Source organism: Phaseolus vulgaris, chromosome 10 (assembly GCF_051622355.1).
Source record: "Phaseolus vulgaris cultivar YP4 chromosome 10, ASM5162235v1, whole genome shotgun sequence".
Taxonomy (NCBI): domain Eukaryota; kingdom Viridiplantae; phylum Streptophyta; class Magnoliopsida; order Fabales; family Fabaceae; genus Phaseolus; species Phaseolus vulgaris.
Window position 1 is genome coordinate 36,740,614 of NC_143507.1, and position 21,756 is coordinate 36,762,369.

At 34.2% G+C, this 21,756-nt stretch overlaps 2 protein-coding genes, 1 long non-coding RNA gene, 1 other non-coding gene and 1 pseudogene across 5 annotated transcripts; all 5 read right to left on the reverse strand.

Moving 5' to 3' along the window:
• Positions 1-1,472: 1,472 nt before the first annotated feature.
• LOC137819509 (Pentatricopeptide repeat (PPR) superfamily protein) lies at positions 1,473-3,432 on the reverse strand. Its single transcript, XM_068623384.2, has one exon. The coding sequence runs from the start codon at positions 3,206-3,208 to the stop codon at positions 1,700-1,702; it is 1,509 nt and encodes a 502-aa protein (XP_068479485.1). The 5' UTR covers positions 3,209-3,432; the 3' UTR covers positions 1,473-1,699.
• Positions 3,433-8,260: 4,828 nt separating this feature from the next.
• On the reverse strand, positions 8,261-9,642 carry LOC150024767 (uncharacterized). Of its 2 annotated transcripts, none has more exons than XR_016516135.1 (3): positions 9,525-9,642; positions 8,866-8,965; positions 8,261-8,765 (listed from the first exon to the last, which is right to left on the reverse strand). It is a non-coding gene; the product is annotated as an uncharacterized LOC150024767 (long non-coding RNA). The 2 variants fall into 2 exon arrangements; XR_016516136.1 differs by having other exon boundaries at positions 8,866-8,968; positions 9,525-9,613.
• Positions 9,643-10,788: 1,146 nt separating this feature from the next.
• Positions 10,789-14,185, reverse strand: RAP (RAP domain-containing protein). The gene is made up of 4 exons (XM_068622589.2): positions 13,922-14,185; positions 11,872-13,715; positions 11,685-11,767; positions 10,789-11,034 (listed from the first exon to the last, which is right to left on the reverse strand). The coding sequence occupies exons 2-4, from the start codon at positions 13,706-13,708 to the stop codon at positions 10,942-10,944; spliced, it is 2,013 nt and encodes a 670-aa protein (XP_068478690.1). The 5' UTR covers positions 13,709-13,715; positions 13,922-14,185; the 3' UTR covers positions 10,789-10,941.
• Positions 14,186-14,654: 469 nt separating this feature from the next.
• On the reverse strand, positions 14,655-14,725 carry TRNAG-GCC (transfer RNA glycine (anticodon GCC)). The gene has a single exon. It is a non-coding gene; the product is annotated as a tRNA-Gly (tRNA).
• A 4,080-nt stretch (positions 14,726-18,805) lies between these two features.
• Positions 18,806-21,515, reverse strand: LOC137817979 (uncharacterized; annotated as a pseudogene).
• Positions 21,516-21,756: the final 241 nt, after the last annotated feature.

Sequence of the window (21,756 nt, forward strand, 5' to 3'; positions counted from 1 at the left end):
CATGAAAAATAAAAGAATAATATCCTAATATTTCTTGGTAAGCTAATTTTCGAGGACGAAATTTTTTTTATTAGGGATAATTGTAAGACCCAAAAGCGAAAGACCCCCTCCCCCCTTCATTTTCTCATCCCACACTTTCTCTCTCCCTCTCCCTTCTCTCTTCAATTTCTCTCCCATATCTCATCCATTCCAAAATCTGATCACGACATGTGGTAGCTGAGGAGTCATGGTACATTTCTACCCGATCAGATTTTCAAACAGAGTAAGTTCATTTTTTACTCTAAAGATCGTGGTAGAAATATCGACAAAGTCAAAGTACTGCGAAATCTCATATGATGTGATTCCACATGAAAAATAAAAGAATAATATCCTAATATTTCTTGGTAAGCTAATTTTCGAGGACGAAAATTTTTTTATTAGGGATAATTGTAAGACCCAAAAGCGAAAGACCCCCTCCCCCCTTCATTTTCTCATCCCACACTTTCTCTCTCCCTCTCCCTTCTCTCTTCAATTTCTCTCCCATATCTCATCCATTCCAAAATCTGATCACGACATGTGGTAGCTGAGGAGTCATGGTACATTTCTACCCGATCAGATTTTCAAACAGAGTAAGTTCATTTTTTACTCTAAAGATCCCTCATTCTCTGTTTTTCTATATGATTTAGTCATCAATCTTAGTGAGACCAGTTGAGAAAAGTGTTTCTCTCAACTTGATTAAGCTCATACTAAAATTTGGTAATGTTTGGATAACTTGCTTTAGGTTCCTAAATTTTGAAGTGATTCCCTTGTTTGAGGTAGAATTTCCATAAGTGAAATTTAAGGTAAAGAAAACTAACTTTAACTTTCAATAATATCCTAGACTAGAAGATTTGAATGTGGATGAAACGTGATCCCAAATTTCAATTTCTCTTGTAGGAATGTTAGTTGATAAAATTGTTTGATTTTATGTTGTGTGAACATGTATAAATATTATATTTTGATAGTTAAACTCCGAGAAGAACATTAAATTCATCTGCATAACTGCTGGAAACCCTCCCTTGCTCTCCAAGAAAGTCATCTAAACATATTTTTCACAATGAAATCATCTTGAAATCTTTGCTCCTTCAACAAACTATTCTTTTACAGAAGTAAAACATCTTCAAATTAACTTCAATCTATATCAATCCAATTTCAAAGTTATAATCTCGATCTGAACTTCCATCATCTTATTGTTTTTAATCTGTGAAAAAAAAATGCTTACCATTGATTACTTTCAATGAGTAAAATCAAATGATTAACTGATTTCTACTCATGCATACATAAAAAGCATTCAGTAAATCCCACTAAAAGAAACTCTAGTAACTTGCATTCATTATATTGCATGATTTTCTAATTTGGTAAGAAACAATGTTAAGCTACACTCCTAAGCTGCAACACAATTAAAAGATTGTCCTCTCTAACCCCGTAAGTATGGTTTTAATCATGCCTAATAGTCATGTTAAAACTTATATCATGCTGACTTTTATTCCAAAATTAAATCAATTTTTGGTTTTGTAGAGGAAACAAAAACTGTTTCGTCTGAAGCTTGCAAAATCATATACCTTAAACAATTGGTAAAGGTAAAATTCTAAGATGTCAAAAGAACTAACCTATGGGTGCTTTTCTAATTTCAATATCGACAAATTACAATGCATTGAAAGCAACTACTACACAGAAAGTCTTAGTTAACCATTTTCAAGTGCAGGTTCAATCCATCGAGTAGATGATACACAGGCATCAAATCTGGGCAAGGATCATACCCTGCGAAGAACCTATGCATGGAGCCACCTAAGTCAACACAACTCTCTCCAGCCATCTTCTTCATTCCTCCATCTCTCATCACCCTCCTCACATTTGCTGCTTTCTCCCACATACCCCCTTCAGCGTACATGTTAGCAACAATAACCAAATTCCCCCCCCTCCTTGGCTCCATCCAAAGTAACCTTTTCCTCACTCTTTCTCCAATCCCTGCATGGTCATGAACATCATGTACAATGCATGCACTTAGCAATGTCCTCCACACAACCGGGTCAGGCTCAATAGGCATCCTCTGTATAAACCCATAAGCTTCTTCAAGACGGCCAGCGCGGCTCAATACATCAACCATGACTCCATAATGCATCATCATGGGCTTGATCCCATGCACACATTTCATGTCATGAAAATATTGGTAACCCTCATCTACCATTCCAGCATGGCTACAAGCACAAAGAACCCCAAGATAGGTCACATAATTTGGGCATATATCATGATTGTTATTGCTACTCATCATTGCAAACAGCGCAAGGGCTTTCTCAGCAAACCCGTGCTGAGCCAACCCCAATATCATTGCACTCCATGTCCACACATTCCTCCTTTCCATTCTCTCAAAAACAGACCTTGCATAGCCCAAGGCCCCAGACTTCCCATACATTTCAACAAGAGCAGTACCCAATTGAACACTCAGAACCATCCCTCTCAAAACCAATTGAGAATGAGCCCATCTTCCCAAACTCAAGTACCCCAACTCAGCACAAGCAGAGAGTAACAACACCATGGAAGTCTCATCAGGCTCAAACCCACCATCCCACATCCTGAAAAAATACACAATCCCCTCACCCAACCAAAGACTCTCAACACAGGCAGTGATAACGGAGTTCCAAGAAACAACTGTTCTCTCAGGCATTTCATCAAACACCTTGATTGCATCCACAATCTTCTTACAACGCCCGTAAAAGTTAATCAAATTGTTACCAACGTACACGTCAGAGTCCAAACCACACTTAAAAGCGTCCGCATGAACCTGTCTCCCTTCACCAAGTGCAGAAGCCACAGCACAAGACTTAATGAGGAAAGGGAAGGTGAGTTTGTTAGGCATGGCGCCACGTTCTCGCATTTTCCGAAATACCAAGACGGCTTCAAGGGGGTAATCGCTCACGGCGTAGCCTCGGATGAGAATGTTCCACGAAATGGGTGATGAGGTGGCAGCGTCATGCACGAGTGCGCACGCGTGGCGGAGGTTCTTGGAGGGAGAGAGGGAGCAAAAGTAGACGAGTTCTGAGAGAGTGTGTGTGTCTTGGTAGAGACCAGAGAGGTGGATTTGTGCCTGGATTTGACGGAGTTGGTCCATAGAACCACACGAGTTTAGGAGAAAGAGACATTCGTGCTTCTTCGAGAAGAACTGTGTGTTCAATGTCGGAAGACGAACCATGCATGCATTCGGCTTTCAACTGTTAGCATCTGCCTTCTCCTTTGTTAGTGTTCACATAAAACTTTTAACTACTACACTAACAAAGTTAGTAACATATAAGAAAACTTAAGCAAATTAATTCATGCATAAATGTGAAGAAGCTAATTTTCATTTTCTCTTATTTTTTTTAAAAAAACAAGCAGGTTAATAGAACTTGAACAGACAGATTGGATACATGAAAGGTACACTAAGTTCATTGGAAAAGGGAGAATAGGAAGCTTTCTTTTCTTGTGGATAGTTGTATATATTTTGACCTTTCATTTAGTGACCATTTCCTGTTTTGACCATTCTTCTTTGAGAATCTAAGTAAGAATGTAGTACCTTAAGGGAAGAATTTTCATGGCTTTCTAAACATTTAATTTAATCTAGAATCTAAAACTCTCGAGTAAGAAATATATTTATTGCAGAAATACTACATAAGAAAGTAAGAAGAACTAAGTGCTATTAGCTATGTTACTCAAACTTGCCATTTGTTCATGATTGTTGTGTAAGAAATTATGTAAATTAATTTCTATAAAGTGACTCACATTATTTAGAGTTTGGGCTTTGAGCCCAAATATGATTTAATAATAATAATAGAATAAAGACCCATTGGTTAATGTGAAAAATATATATCTGATGATATACCTATTGGAAAACCTAATCTGATGGAGATTGTGTACTAAAGGCTATAGGGTTCTGTCTCTGCAAATAATAGTTGTCTCACTGTTAACCATCACGAAAAGTGTGTGTGTGACAATCAAGGTAAGTGCTTATTCCTTTTTGATTATATGATTGTGTGAGAATCATGATATGATAAAATCTATATGTGAACACATTATTGTATGTGTTCAATTTACGTTTATTCATGTTTTGACTTACGTGTTGTTCATTAGAATTTGATTCTTTACTAGTATTAACATGTTCTCTTTGTATTGAAACTCCTAAAATGACTCCATACATATTGCTTGACTTGTTCTATAGGACAGAGACTAGTGAAAAGCATGGGACGCCTTTTTGCCAAAGTGGTGATAGAACCATGCTTGCTACATGGAGACCTCTGGAGTGGAAACATTAGCTCTAACAGAAATGGAGAGCCTGTCATATTGGACCTTGCATGTTATTGTAAGTCAAGCAATTACAGAAAGGTGTTGTATTCTATGACAGCTAAAGTTTGGAACCAGATTAACAGTTGAAATTCGTTGTCAGGGTTAATTTAACTCACAACAACAAAAGAGTTGTACCAGAGGAACACACATAAGCACAAAGGCAAAAGTAAGAGGGTCTAGTGAATTCAGAAAATTGTAACTTTTGATATATGCGGTTCACAATATAATTGCCTGTCAAAATAGTTGAAATAAATTATAAGTTGCTGAAGAGTAGACTTCTAAATGAGTTGTAATGCCATGTCTCTCGGTGAACTTTTTCAAAGCCATTTTATTACTGTGCGTGGCCCAAAATTTTAGCCTAATTTAAATATTTTATCAATCACATTTTGGAAGACCTTTATTAAGGATGGGAAGTTGGAACAGCTGAATTAAGTTGCATCCCCAGAATTCTTAGGTGCCAGCTAGGTCTTCTAAATTTTGCCATAGTGGGGCTAATGCAAGACTATAATAATCATACCAGCTTTGGTAAAAAAAAAGGGTTGAGTTGTGGCTTCTGTTGTTTGATTCTGCAAATGGACACAGTGAAGCAGAATTCGGTATGTCTTGGTGTGCAGGCTTTTGAGGCTCATTCTATGATTCTTATTTTAAGGTAACACTGTTTACTGATATATGGTATAAATGATTCATAATTATCTTACACCACATTTTCTCTCATTGTGGATTTCTTTCTGTTTTTCTCAGTCCAACCAAATTGCGTTTTGTCAATTAACATCTATCAAAGTCAGTTATATGGTTCTTTTGTGAACTTTCCCCTCAGTAAAGTGAATATGTATTTAGCTTTTCAATCAAACTAGTTTCTATCTCGATATAATTGCCATGTTTCAAATAAACACGATCTTGGTATTGGGTTGGCATGTGAAATGTTGGTTTCATAACAATATTTTTCTACTGTCAAAAAGCAACATTTTTCTGATAACATTTTTAAATGATATCTTCAGGTGATGCCTAAACAACCAGGCTTTGAGGAGAGGAAAGACCTTTATATGCTGTATCACTATTTAAATCATTATAATCTCTTTGGTTCTGGATATCGATCATCTGCCATGTCTATAATTGATGATTATCTTGCATTTTTAAGTGCTTCTTAGGATTAATTGGTGCCTAAATAAGTGATTTAAATCATTATTATCTTGCACTTTTAATGTACAACCTCAAGGTTCTGTTTGAATGAGGTTGAACATTTGTCTGCATTACATTTCCTCCAACCACCTCATTCAATGAAATGGAGATATTCATGTATTGTATATTCCATGTCTTTCTTTTATGTCCCTCAGTCCTTGATTCTGTAGTATCTTGTTATTAAATAATCAAAGTTTTATTGCCACACACACCTTCTACTCAATCCAAAAATGTTATATATTATCTAGTATGAAATATAGTTTTGGAAAGGTTATTTTGGATGAAACAAAATCGTATTTTCGGATGCACTCTTCTCTTGAAGATATTCAACATATTCTGAAAGGATGAGATTTTTTTTATTTAAATAATGAACAATAATATTTTAGTAAATGCCACTAAATAACATCACAATGTCATGCTATAAAGAAAATGTATAAAAGCAAAATTAATAGAACCTATGGTTAGTCTAAATGTTTACTAGGCCTTTGAATTCTAGTAGTGTTTCATCATTTAACTTACAAAATTTCTTGAAACATTTTTCATTCATTTCAGAAAGGATTATTTTATTAAAAATATATTCCATAATTAATGAGAGATTGTCTTATAAACTTCTAGATGCATAAAGTTGAACCCCAATTCTAGATTTGTCATAAAGGCTAGGACCATCTTCATCGTTAACATATATTTTTGTACGTATTAAAAAAGTCTAAATTGCTTATAAATTAAATGTTTGGATTGTAAAATTGAAAAATATGTTTTAAATAATACACTTTAAAATATATTTTTGAATTCAGAAATAAATTCTAGATTACACGATTACGAAGTCTAGAGTAATCTTTGAATTGTATAGTATAAAATAAAATATATTTTATAATTCTGAATTACAGATAAATTTTTTAATTATAGAGAACCTCTACAATTATGAAGGAGCATAAAGAAAGTATGGTACTTAAATTTAATTCTTCAAAGTTTCATAAGGATTATCTACCTTGTGAAATAGATTTAAAATTCTTAGTTAAAATCTGTTATACTAATTTATTAAATTGTAAAATTATAAGTGTTAGATGAAATAAACATAAAAATAATATCTACAAGTAATAAAAGACAGAATGGAATAATAAAATCCTATCAAGGTAAAACAAAAGTAAAATGTATATTTAATAAACACTTAGAAAAAAGAAATACAGGTATGAAACCCAAGTCTTCATTTGAAATAGCATTTCAGAAAATGCTTCAAGAAAATAAAAACAAGTTTATCATTAAAGATAATTAATATGGTCGATCAAACATTTCAGATAGTGAAGCCTACAAATTCTCAAACATACTAAAATGAAAATGAGTATGACTTCTGATAAGACAATTCTAAATCCAAAAGTACAAAAAAGACCTAGAAATCATCATATAAACTCTATTTTCTTCAAGTCCTCCACAGCTTCAAGCAACAGCATTACTCAGCAATTCTCTACACAAGTCAACAAAAAGAAAAGGATAAGAAAGGAGAATAGCCTAAATGATAATAGGAACCAAAGAAAATGTAATATCATGAAGATACATGCATATTCGTACCAGGGATTATACATTGATAAGCAGATGTTTAAATCCTCATCACTAGACTTCCGAGTTCCATTTGGAGGATAAAAAATTTCATCTGTTTTGGCCCCAGAAATGCCATGTTCTTTTCCATCTGATGGTAGAAGAGGAATGGGAAGTGGTGGTGGAAATTGTTGGCACATCTTGATGCATCGAATTAAATTCATTGAGATCACTTTGTGTGGTCAAATTTCAAGAACCAGATCAAGGTCCAAATACATGGTGTGGCACTAGCATTAAATAATATCACCTAAATGAGAAACCAAATATCAAACACTTATGTATGGACTCATCACTTCTAATCTTCACCCTAATTGTTGGCAGAGGTCTGACCATAGGTGAAACCTCAAAACTCTTACCACTTCCTCTATAGGCGGGGTGCTAAATTAGAAATATGTCATGGTGGAGATGAACCCAACCTCTTCCACTGAGAATTTCCATTTCTGTATGGTAAGACCATGAAATTAGAGAGTAGCATTATCTGATGAAACTGAAGCACTCATACTAAGTTTTAGTTATTTTAAAACCTTTTTCAACCGTGGCCAAATAGCTAGAAAATAGGTTGAATGATTTGTTGACAGGGTGCAAATTCTCTTTGACCTGCTGGCTTAGATATCTACAGTTTGATCCAAATTGCTAAGCTCTGTTATCATCATTCATAGATACCAATAAAAGTTAGTGGTGGGATTAAACTTTACCACACTTCAATCCCACTATTTAATTGGCCCTCGCCCAATATTATGGCTTAAGTTTTTCAATGAACAATCTTCTGATGATTAAAAGTTCTCAGTCAACAACAACATGAAATATAAAGCTCAATATCTCATATTTTATGACAGAGCTACCATTACTTGTAGAAATACTAAACTCTACAATTTTGTAAAAGCAATGCCAATGCCAGTAACTCAGTTGACCGTGACATGATTGGTTGGGAAATTAAAAAACAACCTAGCAACCATGTAAAGTTTCAATATCAAAACTAATTTTTTTGGTACAGATCGTATCAGAACTAACACTAAAAGCAATAATTTGACAACTTTATTTTATCATCACTGTACGCTTTTACACTCTTCTAAATGTAATTCCCTGGTTCTGGCTATATAAAAGACATACAGTATAATCTGGATATTAGTTTTAGATGGACAAGATCAAGAACTTGAAGACTAAGAATAACTGTGATATCAAAAAGAGAAAATTATATCCAAACTTGACTAAAAAAAATAAAGACAGAAACCGGTAAAATAATTGGATCTTGCCTTTGAAAGGCATCTAGAACAGGGTAAAGAAACCTGGTATTTGATTACATGCATTAACTAGCCTAAGATCTAGTATAACATAATTATAAAAAAAAATACTGTTACTTGTTAACGTTTCTCCTAAACTCCTAATGGTACTAGGAGATCCAAAGCACAACAAGAGTTAGATAAAAGGAAACACTTCACACGTTTTGAAAGGTTAGAGCTTGAGACTTTCCTTGTTTTTCATATCCTTTTGAGACCCACTGCCTTCACTGTCAAAGTTCTTGGATAGTTCTTCTCTTTGTTTTCACTGACTTGGGTTGGAATCTTGTCATGTTTATCTGGTTACTTCTTGATGCTGATTTTTCATTTTCTTGGGAAGCATAGTTGAACTCTTTCTTGTTTCCAAAAATCCTTCATGTCCTGCAAATTTAAAGGACCAAAAAATACTTTTAGACTCAAACTTGCAACAAAACAAAGAATAACATAAAGCAAAATACAAGTAACTTTAATATAGACAAACCTTTGACTTAGCAGTATAACAAATCTTGGCCATCTTAACTTCTCTGTTTTTCTCTTCTTTTTCCTTCAGTTATTTTCCCTTCAATATCATTTTTTACTAACTGCTTCTCGAGAAAGACGTGCATATCATAGTAAACCGGATTTAGCTCACAGTCCAAGAGAGACACATGTAATTCAAATTTTGTTGTTCACGAATCTATAATGCAACTCCTGTCCCCCTGAACTCAACTACTCGACCCAGAACATAATTATGGAAGCAAAACACACACAAATCATCCAAAGAAAGTTTTCCAATTTAGAACAAAACAGTTAATCAACACTCCCAGAACAGAGAAGACTAATTAAATGATTAAATTGTTGTACCCAAACTATAAATATTTTTACAACCAATCCCCCTTCTTTTAAAAAATATTCACTACTAGTAATCCCCTATACATTTTTTTCCAGCCTATGATATTGAAACCCTTTTACCACCACTTCAACATCTATTTTCTTATTCACGGAAAGTGGTGGAACAGGCACCCTAAATACTATGGGTGTCAACAACATGCTCAGAGTGCCAACAAAAACCCTAACTAACAAACTACAAGTTGTTGTATCAACAGGTCTGTATGCATCAACCAAGCGGGAAAAGTGGGCGTGAGGGATTCAAATCCACACCTTGGAAAGGTGAAAGTTTGTTTGGGATCCTCATTCAGTAATCTCTTGCATGAACTCACTGTTGTCACCAACAAATCAAGTTGATCGATTAAACTAAGTTATCGTCACTAGAATTTTCACAACTAAAGAAAGAAATGCTAATAAAGTGAAGGGTAAAAAGAAAAGACTAAACTAAATACCTGTTCGTGGCAAACACAGAGACTTTATGGTGGAAAAGAAGCACCCACAAGAGAGACTTTGGGGTGGAACAGAAGCACCCAAAAGGGGTCCATTCGATGGCACTCATCTTGTTGCTCAGATTTTCTCTTGCCACTTGTGAATATCAACATCGGTGGCAACCATGGTTTTACATAGCAAGGTAAAAGCTTCTAAGACTGCATGCGATAGCATCAGCCACATTTTTCACAATGTCAATGATCAAGGATAGCAATAAACCACAACCTAAGGCAGTAACCCTTTGATCAATCTGAATCCTATGTTTGTGCCTTCTAAATTTGGATTATGTTCCTCCAGAGTGATATAAAATGAAATTACAACAAAAATGAGGATTTTTTTTATAGATTTTTTAAGAAGATAAGAAGGAAATGTATTACAATAATAGAAGATCAGAATGAAAGTGAAGGAATATTTTGAGATGTATAAGAAGAGCAGAGCATTTGATAACAGGGAAAATGGTCTTATGAGCGCTTTCTGCAATGTTAAAACAGTGTTTAGTAAGCAGAAGCCACACTCCACAAACACAAATTATTATTTACTGTGACCTTTGAGATATTGTCAGACTTGTTGCATAAAAAAAAGACAACTCATTGAAAAAAATGAGAGCTCAGAAACATTAACTTCATTGATGTGTGTGCAATGACCAAAAATTGACCCACCTATTGGACAGAATTTTACATCAAAAGCCCTTTTGAATTTGCACCAACCAGGACACAAATCTGAGTCTGTATTGTGGCAGGGTTCTATTCTACCACTGGACCACTTGGTGCTTCTTGATTACATATTCTCCTCTAATATTTAATGTCTTTATAAAACTGCAATGAACACAATAGTCTTGCTATCCTTCGTTGCCAAACAACTATATAGATGGAATAGACTTATTTGATAATGTTATTAGGGTCCAAATCACAGGCAATGTTAATTTTAGTAGAAAATTGATAAAGAATTGTCAAAGTCAAGGACTAAAATTGATCTTCTGTAATATTATGAACCAAATTCATTTGTGGTGTTGAACTTAGAGACTAAATTAATTTTAGTCCAAAAAAGATGGGGAGAAACGGTATTTATATGCTTTTGAAATTAAATACTTCTAAGAAATATACATCTCCTTTGCCAAAATTTATTAAGGGAGCTTGGTAAAAAATACATATCTGATATCTCCTTACTCTTGACAAGCAGCATTGGCTAATCACTTTACCAGTTAGATAGTTTCGACATACCCTTCACCTAGATGATTTTTGAGGATGTTCCTAAGGTACTCTACTTGCTCAAACGCCCCTTGAGTTTCCTCCCACTGCAAGAAAGATCCCTATCATCAATAAATTCTTCTGAGACAAATCAATATCCTATCAATAAAAAGGCATTTAAATTGTCTGGCAGAGGAACAACTCATACTGTGGAAATGAGCATTAAAGGGTAATGTGTTTTTTATACACGAAATGACAATTTAGGGTGCCTCTGGGGGAGGTTGCCACACTCTAAGGTCAGATAGAATATGACAAGTTTTGGTTATGGCCTACTGAGATAGTGATACTCATAGAGAGGTCATATTGAGGGTGAAAGAATGCAGCATAATAATTGAACAGCTTCAAGAGGTGAACTTTATCGGTTATTCCTCAACGAAATTTAGAATAATGAAAGGTTTAAACAGATGCAAGAGGGTTATGAACAAATGTTTCTGCTGAGTGCAATTTGAAAGATAATCACTCCAACAGTAAGCCAAAAGGCATTTACATTGGCAAGAATAAATGTGTTTAGACAAAACTCTTGTTACTGAATTTTGTATCCTGCATGTGATAACAATACGCTAACTAATAAAGATGAGAGTTAACACATGACAGCTTCATGGCTTTTATTTTATTTTTTGGAATTTTGTATGAGAAAAATGTCAGGGAATTATAAGGGATAATAAGATATGTCTGAACTATAAATAAGAGATATCACCTCCAGATGGGATACTGATGCGACTTTCCAACCAGAAGCAGTGATGTATCGGCGTTTTAACATGGTATGTCCTAATGGAACGCCTAATAGGCAAAGATAATAAAATAACAAACCCGTTAGTTAAGATTCAACTAGATCTAATAGAATAGAAGGTTACAAACTTAATAAACACAAATCAAATACACACCAGTATTTCTTGAGAAATGTGTTGGACCATCAATCTCCAAAGCAATCTTCTTATCAACAAGCACAGCATCCAAAGTGTAACCATCCACAACATATTCTTTAACCCATTCAAGGCCAGTGCTTATGAGTAGGCGTCCAACCTCTTTTTGAAACGAAGAAGTTATTTTCTGATTAAACCTTTTAGTTTTTCCAGCAAGAGCAACTTTATCCTCAAAGTCACCACATAATGACAACTGAAGATGTGGGAATTCAAGCTTCAAGCACTGGTTTACAAGATGAACTTGAGAAGCAAACATGATATCCTCCCTATAAAACTCTGAAACCTTTTGCTCCTCATAATGGCGGAGAGTTTTCCAGACATGAGCAAAGAAACTCCTATCCATTTGTCCAAAGACGGCATAGGACCAAGCTATACTACCAAGTTGGTCCCTTGTTAAAGTGAGAACAGGAGAGTTAAGAGATCCATTTGAGGCACCTGTTCTGTGAACACTGATTTGTCCATCATTATTTGATGTCTTTTCACTTGTGCAACCTCTCAATTGGCAACTATCTTTGAAGACTATGTCTAAAGAATCAAATACAAGGTCAGCTGGCTCATACAGAGAAGCAAAAGCCCACAAAAGTTGAGCTAGCTCTTGTTCTTGAAAAGTGTGAATTATGTCTGATGCCCTTTTCGACAACTCTAAGAAAAGATCAGGAGCAGAATGCTGCATTGCAGCAAAGGCACCTGCTATATTAGCAATGTTTTGGGAGTTGAATTCCCCAACCTTGGTCAGTGCAACCTCTGCAATTCTATCCATTTCTGAAAGATAAAGCAGTTCACCTCCAATTTTAGACAGTGCCCAGGATATGTTAGAGATTCCTTGAGCAGAGCACTCAGGTAAGGCTGTCATCGCAACACTCACAAGCATAGACATCTCTTTTTGTCGAGCAAAAGCCAGTCTTCGAGTTCTCGTCATGGTAACCTTCTCCATATTCTTAGCAATTCGATGAAGAGCAGTAGCAATGTTCAAGGGGGACAGAGGAGAGGGACTTAGACCTTTTGCAACTGCAACAATTGTTTCATAAGTTACCTCTAAAACATCATCTGCAGTCTGTGCTTCTGTGATTGCTTTGTTCAAGTTGACTTCTTTTCTATGATCAGATGGCCCCGAGAATTGAGAAAGCCTATTGACAAATTCTTCCATTGTTTTTTCCTTCTTTTCTATAAACATTCCATTGGAAAACATACTCACTTTCCTTTTCAAATCATCAACATCATTCACAGGTTGCATAGGCTGTAGGAAGTCTTCCTCCAAACTAAGGTCAAGATCTTCTACATTTTCAATTTTCTTAACTATTTTCTTCTTGCTTTCCAACTTCTTGCTTTCCAACTTCTTCTTGTCCTTCTTTTTCTTCTTAACAGTAACCAAATCCTCAATCAGATGAGTCATGCCCCTTGCTTCAATTGATTTCAGCGCCTTCTTTCTCGCCCTCACACACCAATCCATTTCATCAGTTTCTTCAAGCAACTTTGACCTCTGCACTTTTTCCCTTTTCTTGGTGGGAACCCGGTTACCAAACGGATCCACTTGCCCAAGAAACTCGGATTCCCACTCCACATTAGATTCCTCTCCTTTACCACCACTATCCAGTGCATCAACGCCAGCCCCTCTGGAACTAGTACCATTATCTCTACCTAATTGTGTGCAGTTACTTCTCAGGGTGCAGGATTCAAGTTTTCGATTTAACCTCCCAGTTCTCGTTGTGACCACGGGGAAACTATAACCAATTCTTGGAGTGAAACCAAAGGGTTTTAAGCAACTTTGGTTTAGCAAAGAATTCAATAACCCTTCCATACCTTACCTGAACAAAACAAATTCAACCAAAAAGGTTTCACCATGCAACTCAACCAAAAAACCAACAATAAAAATCAAATATTATCCACTACTTTTCAAAAACAACATCACCCAATTGAAAAAAACATGGTTAGAAATCACTTCCATTAGCAGATTTTGAGATGAAGGGAAGAAAAAATAAAAGCAAAAAGAGAGAGAAAATCTGCTCCCTACCGTGGAAGAGAAGGTGTAGAAACTACGAGTTGGTTTCGCTCTCTCTCTCTCTCGCCTTCTGCAACTGACGGCTGGAGTGTGAAGAGAGTGTGGCTCCTTCTTTGTTCATGAAGTTATCCTAAATGGTTGTTTCCCATGGCTATGGTTCCACTAATCTTAATTACCACCTCTATTTAGATCCTAATCTAGGTTTTAAACATAATATATTTTTCTTGTAAAAAATCTAATATATGCTTCTTAATTCAAGTTTTTTATTTCTAGAATATGTTAGTTGGATATAGTTTTGAAATTATAAATATAACCCCACTCTTTTAATATTTGAAAGTATAAAAATAGTTGTAATTTCATCTTATTATGGACGATATATATTTACTTAAAATTAATTATTTACTAAATTTTTTTCAAACATGCTCTTAATAATATACATTTAACTTAATAAAATAGGTTAGTGTCACATCTCCAAATATCATGCTTTGTTATGTTATAGATAAAAAAAAGTAAACGTAATATATTCAATATCATTTTAAAAAAGATAAATAATATAAAAATATTGTATATTTTACAGAATGATATAATTTTTTATTTTAAATTAAATCCTCAAGCAATAAAAAATAAGGCAAAAAAAATCAAAAGAGAGAGCTCAGAAACATTTTCTTCATCGATATGTGTACACCAATGACAAACCCAATTGACCCATCAAGTGGACAAATTATCATCACAGCTCACACAGAAATGCACCAGCCGGGAATCGAACCCGGGTCTGTACCGTGGCAGGGTACTATTCTACCACTAGACCACTGGTGCTTCTTGGGTTTTGTGAAACATTTTTCTTGTAATATACTACCACGTCTAAGAAAGAGAAATCATGATCTGAGATTCTTCTAAATTGTAATAATGAACAATAATAACATTGATGAGCTTTTTTATAAAGAACTGCACATAACAACAAAATATGTGAAGTGATTCAAATTATTGTGGAAAAAACTCTACTCTTTTGATCCAAATTCATATCATATAGTTAATCTACAAATGTTTTGTGTTGCAGAAATGACAGTGTAAGGAACTTGCAAATTCAAAGCTCTGCTACAATGCAGAGGTGTGTCCTTGCATAAGACAATGCTCAAATTTAAAGAAAATTAGTTTACGAAACAAATCACCAAACAAATGTATTTATTTTATTGAAATTTGAATAATAATAATAAAAGCTACACTTACATCCTCTCTTTATATTATTTTAAATGAGATTTACGTTTTTTTTAGTTTTAAAATGAATATTTGTGTTTCTTTAAAAAAATTAATATACTACATGATGTTTAAAGTCAACATTACAAACGATTATGCGCTTTGGATGATTCTTTAAAAGGGAGATTTCCAAACTCAATGCTTACATTCTATAACTATTTTTAAATGATTTCGAAACTTATTTTGATATTACTAATTCATATAAATCAAGTATCAATCAAACATAATATAAAGTTTTCATATTGTGAAACGTAATATAAAGCACACAAAATATTATATGCTTTAATGTTCTAAGAAAGAAAAATAATTTTCCTACATATTATAAAGTATTATCGAATACAATTATGTCTTGATGATTAATAAAGACTATATTAAAAAAATTTCGAATAAGCAGTGGTTTAGTTGGAAAGTCTTTGAAAAACATAACACATGTATTTTACATAATAAAGAAGTTTTTCGAAATATATTTTGAGGAAATGTATTATTTTTAGATCCAATTAAACTTCAACGTTTTAATCAAATATAAATCTAGAAGAGATTTGGATATATGTTTTAATTTGAATATTATAAAAATAGAAGGCCTCAATAGCGAAGAGATATTAAGATGATACTCATGTTTTATTATGATAATTATATCGTTCACTCATATTCACAAAAGTTCTTACAAAAATTTTAGGAACATAAAGGCGCATATGAAACTATATCTAGAATTTACATAAGGAAAAATGAAAGAGTTGTAGAGCGAGATTTGTGCGAAAAAAGTTTAAAGCCTTATCCAGTTACTATAATCAAAGAAGGAAACAAATACAAAGAGTAATATATTTGCAATATGCAAATAGAAGATAAAGACACGTTCAAGACATATAAAAACATTCTTATTTCAGCATCTGATACAAGAACAAAGATAAATAATGAAGAGAGTATAAAGATGTAAGTTCAGAATGAACCAAGCCTCAATGTTCTAATTCATTTAGTTAAAGAAACTATTTGAAAGAACAAATATGTGATAAACGCGAAGATTGCACTCAAACCAATATTTCCTATTGGAGCGTCTAGTGCATCAAAGATAAAACATCGTGGCAAATTTTAATGAAGAATTGAGATGAAAAGAATTAAATGATCATCATTCACATATGAGGAATAAAAGGAAATAATTCAAATTGTTTCACATGTTCATGATGCGCAAGATATCATCAAAAGCAGAAGCTTCCATAAACAACATATACTAGGAAGAAGATGATGAACATGACACACAAATGCACATATGATCTTAGATTCAAAAGAAACGAATCTAAAGCATGAATGTGCACATTGGGATGAAGTTAGAAACATTTCAAAAGGATTTACACGTCCAAGATGTGGAAGAATCAAATATGATTAAGAGTTTCCAATTTGAGTGTCTAACGACTATATGAACAAAGCAAGAATGCAAACCTTCAATAATCAAATCCAAAAGGATGTATAACGACCTTGAAGATGAAAAACAACACACACAACAAGAATACGAAAAAGAAAACAATATCAATGTTTGTTGTGCTTCATATTGTTTGTATTTGCTTATTAAATCATTTATTCTTTTGGGAGTGTGTTGATACATTGTAAATTCTTCGGTCTATGGAGTTAACCCTATGATCTTTTTGTTGATAGTGTTTTCTCACTTTGTTGAGAGGTCTTGATCTTAGGGGGGGTGATTGAGACTGGTTGTTAATAAGTGTCAGATTTGAGTCATATTAAAATACAGACACTTATGACTATTAATTGATAAAGTAACTATAATATAACTCCTAATTTATGAATTTAAACTTTTTTACATATGTTGTGATTATAATCTGAATAAGAACGATTTATTCACAAATTTTTATGTTAATTCCAGAATTCTAGGGAAGAATGGAGATGAAAGGGCAAAAGGAGAATAAATAAAACTAAAAAGGGAAAGTTGGAACACTCTAGCACTCACCCAAGCCAGAAGCTCCCAAAGGTTCTCACCCAAGCGAGCCCAATCACACCCAAGCGATAAGTCACTTAGCGTAAGCCCAACTAGGTTAAATACGAGGCGTGAAACACAACCCTAAACATCAATTGAGAGAGAAAAAAAAGGTGTTAGAGACCCTAAAGGAGGTAGACGTCAAGGAGAAACATCATGAATCTTCTTTTCTTGCTTCCCATGCTTGTAATGACAAACATGAGTGACTAATTCTACCCTTTGGGATTGAGAGTAATATGTTCAAACTCTTATGTATTAAGGTGATATTTAAATAATATTTTGTTTTTGATTGATGATTGATGTTTTTATTTTATTTATAATGCTTATTTACAATGATCAAGATCCTTAGATTTGACTGGAAAGTGTTTCTAAGTTTCTGATCCAAATGATAATGCTTAACATATTTGAATGCTAGGAATAGATTTGAAATGCTAATTATTATCAACATCTAATCGTAATGCTAAGGAGTTTTTATAAATATGTGAGAAATCAATATTTATGAGACTCTCTTAATAATTTTATATGCGAAGAATTGATATAAATGACTTTTATACGAGCATCAACATCAATCAAATGATAGAATATTACTATGATATTCAAAATACAAAAGAGTAAGAAAGATGAACCTCAATCCCAATTGAACCAACAAACTCTTTAACTTACTTTCTTTTTAATTATTGCAATCATAATAAATTCCCAACAAACTTTATTATTTTGTTTTCTATTTAGTGACTTGACAATTCAATTGTTACTTCTGGATTCCATATTCGTGTTTAGAGACAAATTATTACTTCTAAAAACACGATAAAAAAAAGTCTCGGATGTTTTGAAAGGCTTTGAATATTTGTGTGTTTGGAGAGATGTTGAATATTTGTGTTAATAAATGCTCTTAGGCTTTGTTTGGATTAGGGAGTGGAAATGAGGGAGTGGATTTGAGATGATTTGAAGAGAAAGTGTAAAGAAAGTTAGGGTGTTTGGATTAAGGTAAAGAGAGGAGAAAGTGTAGGGAAAGTTTATAAAAGTTTGTGAGTGATGTGATGGATGTGATTGAAATTGTATTTTTTTTAATTGATAAAAATGTAACTTTACACATTTGCCCTTATATTTAAAAATTGATAAAAAAAAATTTTTGATTGATTATTTGTGAATTATATTTTTTTTAAATTAAAATTATTTTTTTGACAATTGAAACATTATTTTCGATACCGTGTTCAAGCTAACTTCGGAAAATTATAAATTATATAAATTTTTTGGATCATATTTATGATTGATAAACATTATTGAGAACAAAGTTGTAATTGTGAATTATTTATTTTTCAATTATAGTTGTATGCAATTAAAAGATTATTTCCGGTATGGAACAAATTATTTCTGATAATGTGTTGGATGTATAATTCGATAAAGGATTATTTTTTTAAGAAATAAATATTAATGTGTATTAATGCAGTATTTTAGTTTATTAAAGCAAAATTCATTGATAAATTTTGTGCATAATAATAATGATTCAGAAAATCATATGAATGATACAATGAAATATGTTTCATTCAAAATAGTCATGGAAGTCCTTAATTTGTTTAGGGATTCGTGTCATAAATAAGATTACAGATTTGAAAAGAAAAACACATGCATAATAAAATACAACCAAATTTTTACGTAGTTTAGGGATTTGTAGTCATTATCTTGACCAGCTTTCTCATTCTTCGCTCAAGAGGCAGGCCAAAGAGTTGTTTTACCGCATTAGGATGACCACACAAGAAGTCGTAACAGTTATCCAACAAATCTTCATCTTGTATGTTCATCTCCACTAACATTTCCCAGATATCAGATTCAGAGTACTGGAAAGTCGATGTACGACGAAGTGTGCGCGTGTGTTCACGAAATATGGAGTTTCGTTCTTCTTCTGCAACAACATGGCGTCTGTTATATTGCAGATTTTCTTCCGTAGCATTAGCCACTCGTTGTGATGACAAAGCGACAACCTCAGATGAAATGGCTTGTCGCTCAGCAATATGACATAACCTATCTGACTGATCACTACCCCTCCCAAGGATATCAGTTAATCCTTCAAACCTTGTGTTAAGCCTTTCCAGTTGCAGATCAATGACGTCCACCATAGGGGCTTTTCTTTTTGAGCCTCTAGAAGAAGAAGTACCACCTGATGGCTGGGATGACTGAGGTGGCACCAATGGGGGTGTCAAATTAGGGTCAGGGCTGTATGAATCAACATTAGGATCAACTGAGCGAGGAGTTTCACATTGAGTAGCATCCAATCCTGGCTCCTCTGGGATGTCCTCCATATTGTGATCATTAAGATCTACATTAAAATGATGAGACTGAGTTCGACTTGAGGACTGCAATGCTGTTCTTCCACCGTGGCCAGTAGCACGATCAAGCCCCCATAAGTCTTCCATTAACTTGTAGTGCCTGATGGGATTAACACGCCATTTTGCGGCCGAGGGCTTTGCCTGTTCATTAATGAAAAGAAATACACTCATAATCATAATTAGTGGTTAATGTATGCGATAAGTGAACATCAAGTTGAATACGTTACCTTTATCAACGAATCCCACACTTCATCCTCGGCCTCGAAAATTTTCGTGCTTGGGTTCCAAGCAAAACCACTCAGTCCACTAAATAGATCATGGATCTCACGCCATTTGTCCTTAAGGCTTTTCTGCCTGTTCTTCACATTATTTTTTGTAATCCCTACCAATCCAGTTTGATGTAAGGATTTAACAATGTTTGTGTAACCCTGCGTCGTCCAACTACCATCAATGCGGTTACCCATAGATGCCTCATCGATCATGGCATTCAACAATCGGAAATCCATGTCGGTAGTCCATTTTTTGTGTTCACGGACAGCTGCAGATGACTCTGAAGCAATACCCTTCCCGTGATCCATGATAAAACCTAATAAAAAAGGTTAAACTTTTGCAATAACATAAATAGTTTCATACGTAAATATTAATAAAGGTGGAATGTCAACATTAAACCATGAAATTGTTCTTACAACAATATAAATATAAGTTCACGGATGTTACATAAAATTAATTATTACAATAACCTGTCCACATTTCATTCGCTATAGTATCCCTAATTTGTGACCCGAGCCTGTAGTCATCCTCACGAGTTTGCGAGTGTGACACATCTATATCTCCTTGCATCAACTCACGGTCAACTTCTTCCAACAAAGAGTCATCATTATCCACCCCGCGAAGAAAGTTATGAAGAATACAACATGCTAAAACAATATCGGTCATAGTGTCCACAGAGTAATGAGGCTCTGTTCCGCTAGCGATAATTGGAAATCGCTTTTTGAGGACACCAAATGTTCTTTCGATAACATTTCTTAGTGAGGAATGACGATGATTAAATAACTCACGGGCATTTTGTGGACCTCTTCGGGAATACTCTTTTAGATGGTATCAAACTCCGCGATATGGAGTTATAACTTGGGTTTTGAGCATAAAACCTGCATCTCCAAGGTAGTATTTGCCTACAACCATCCATTAATAATTGTTAATTATAAGTGATGTGACCAAATGAATATTTATTGCACTTGAAAACACACTCAACTAACCTTCCGGAATGACCAATGGATCCTCTCGTACAAACGCATCCTTCAATATCCTGGAATCAGAGGCTGTTCCTTCCCACCCGGCAAGAACATATGTGAATTTCATGTCAAAATCACAAGCAGCAAATACGTTTTGCGTTGGCCAGTCTTTTCTTCCACGAAAACGAGGAGCATCAACTCGGGGGACTTTAACACGGACGTGAGTGCCGTCGATGGCACCCAAACAATCCTAATACACAACAACTTCACATTTATAAATAACTTGCATTGCATACAACATGAATTAAATATTTAACTATTGTTTCTCATATTCATACCTTAAAGTATGGGAAAAATCGATTGTTGTTTAAGATATGAGGTTCAACCTCAGTCCCAGCTGGTTGAATTAAGAACTCTCCATGCAACATCAATATTGCCTTCAAAACATTATGAAAGTGACGAGACACTGTTTCCCCGGACCGATGAAAGAAGAACGAAACACTTCGATTCTTGACGTTATGACCAATGATGTGTAAAAATTTAGCCACTTGTTCTTCAACTGTAGATCGAAATGCATCTTTAACCATATCCGTTCCTCTTATTCGTTGACATAAATTAATAAATGCTTCCGGACTCATGCGAATAATGTCACGACATCTTTCAGTATGGACCAAGTACGACATCAATTCTTGTCGACGACGCTCTTTTTGTGGAATAAACTCCGGTATAGGATTATTTGTCTCGGTTAACACACGCAATACGTTCAATCCATATCCAATCATGCAAAGAATTGTCATTGCTGCTACTTGTGTCCGCAAATTGATTTGCTCTTGTATTTGTGAAACTAGTGTGAAATCAACACCAACTACATCGGGATTCATGTCATTCGTGCTAGACATCTCGACATTTTCGAAATACATAGACCAATGGTTATCGTTATCCATGGTCACAAATCCTTCACAATCATATAAGTTTAACTATTATGTCTAAAGAACCACATTTTAAATAAATAATAATACTCAATTTTGTTTTACTTTTAAAAAAAATTAAAAT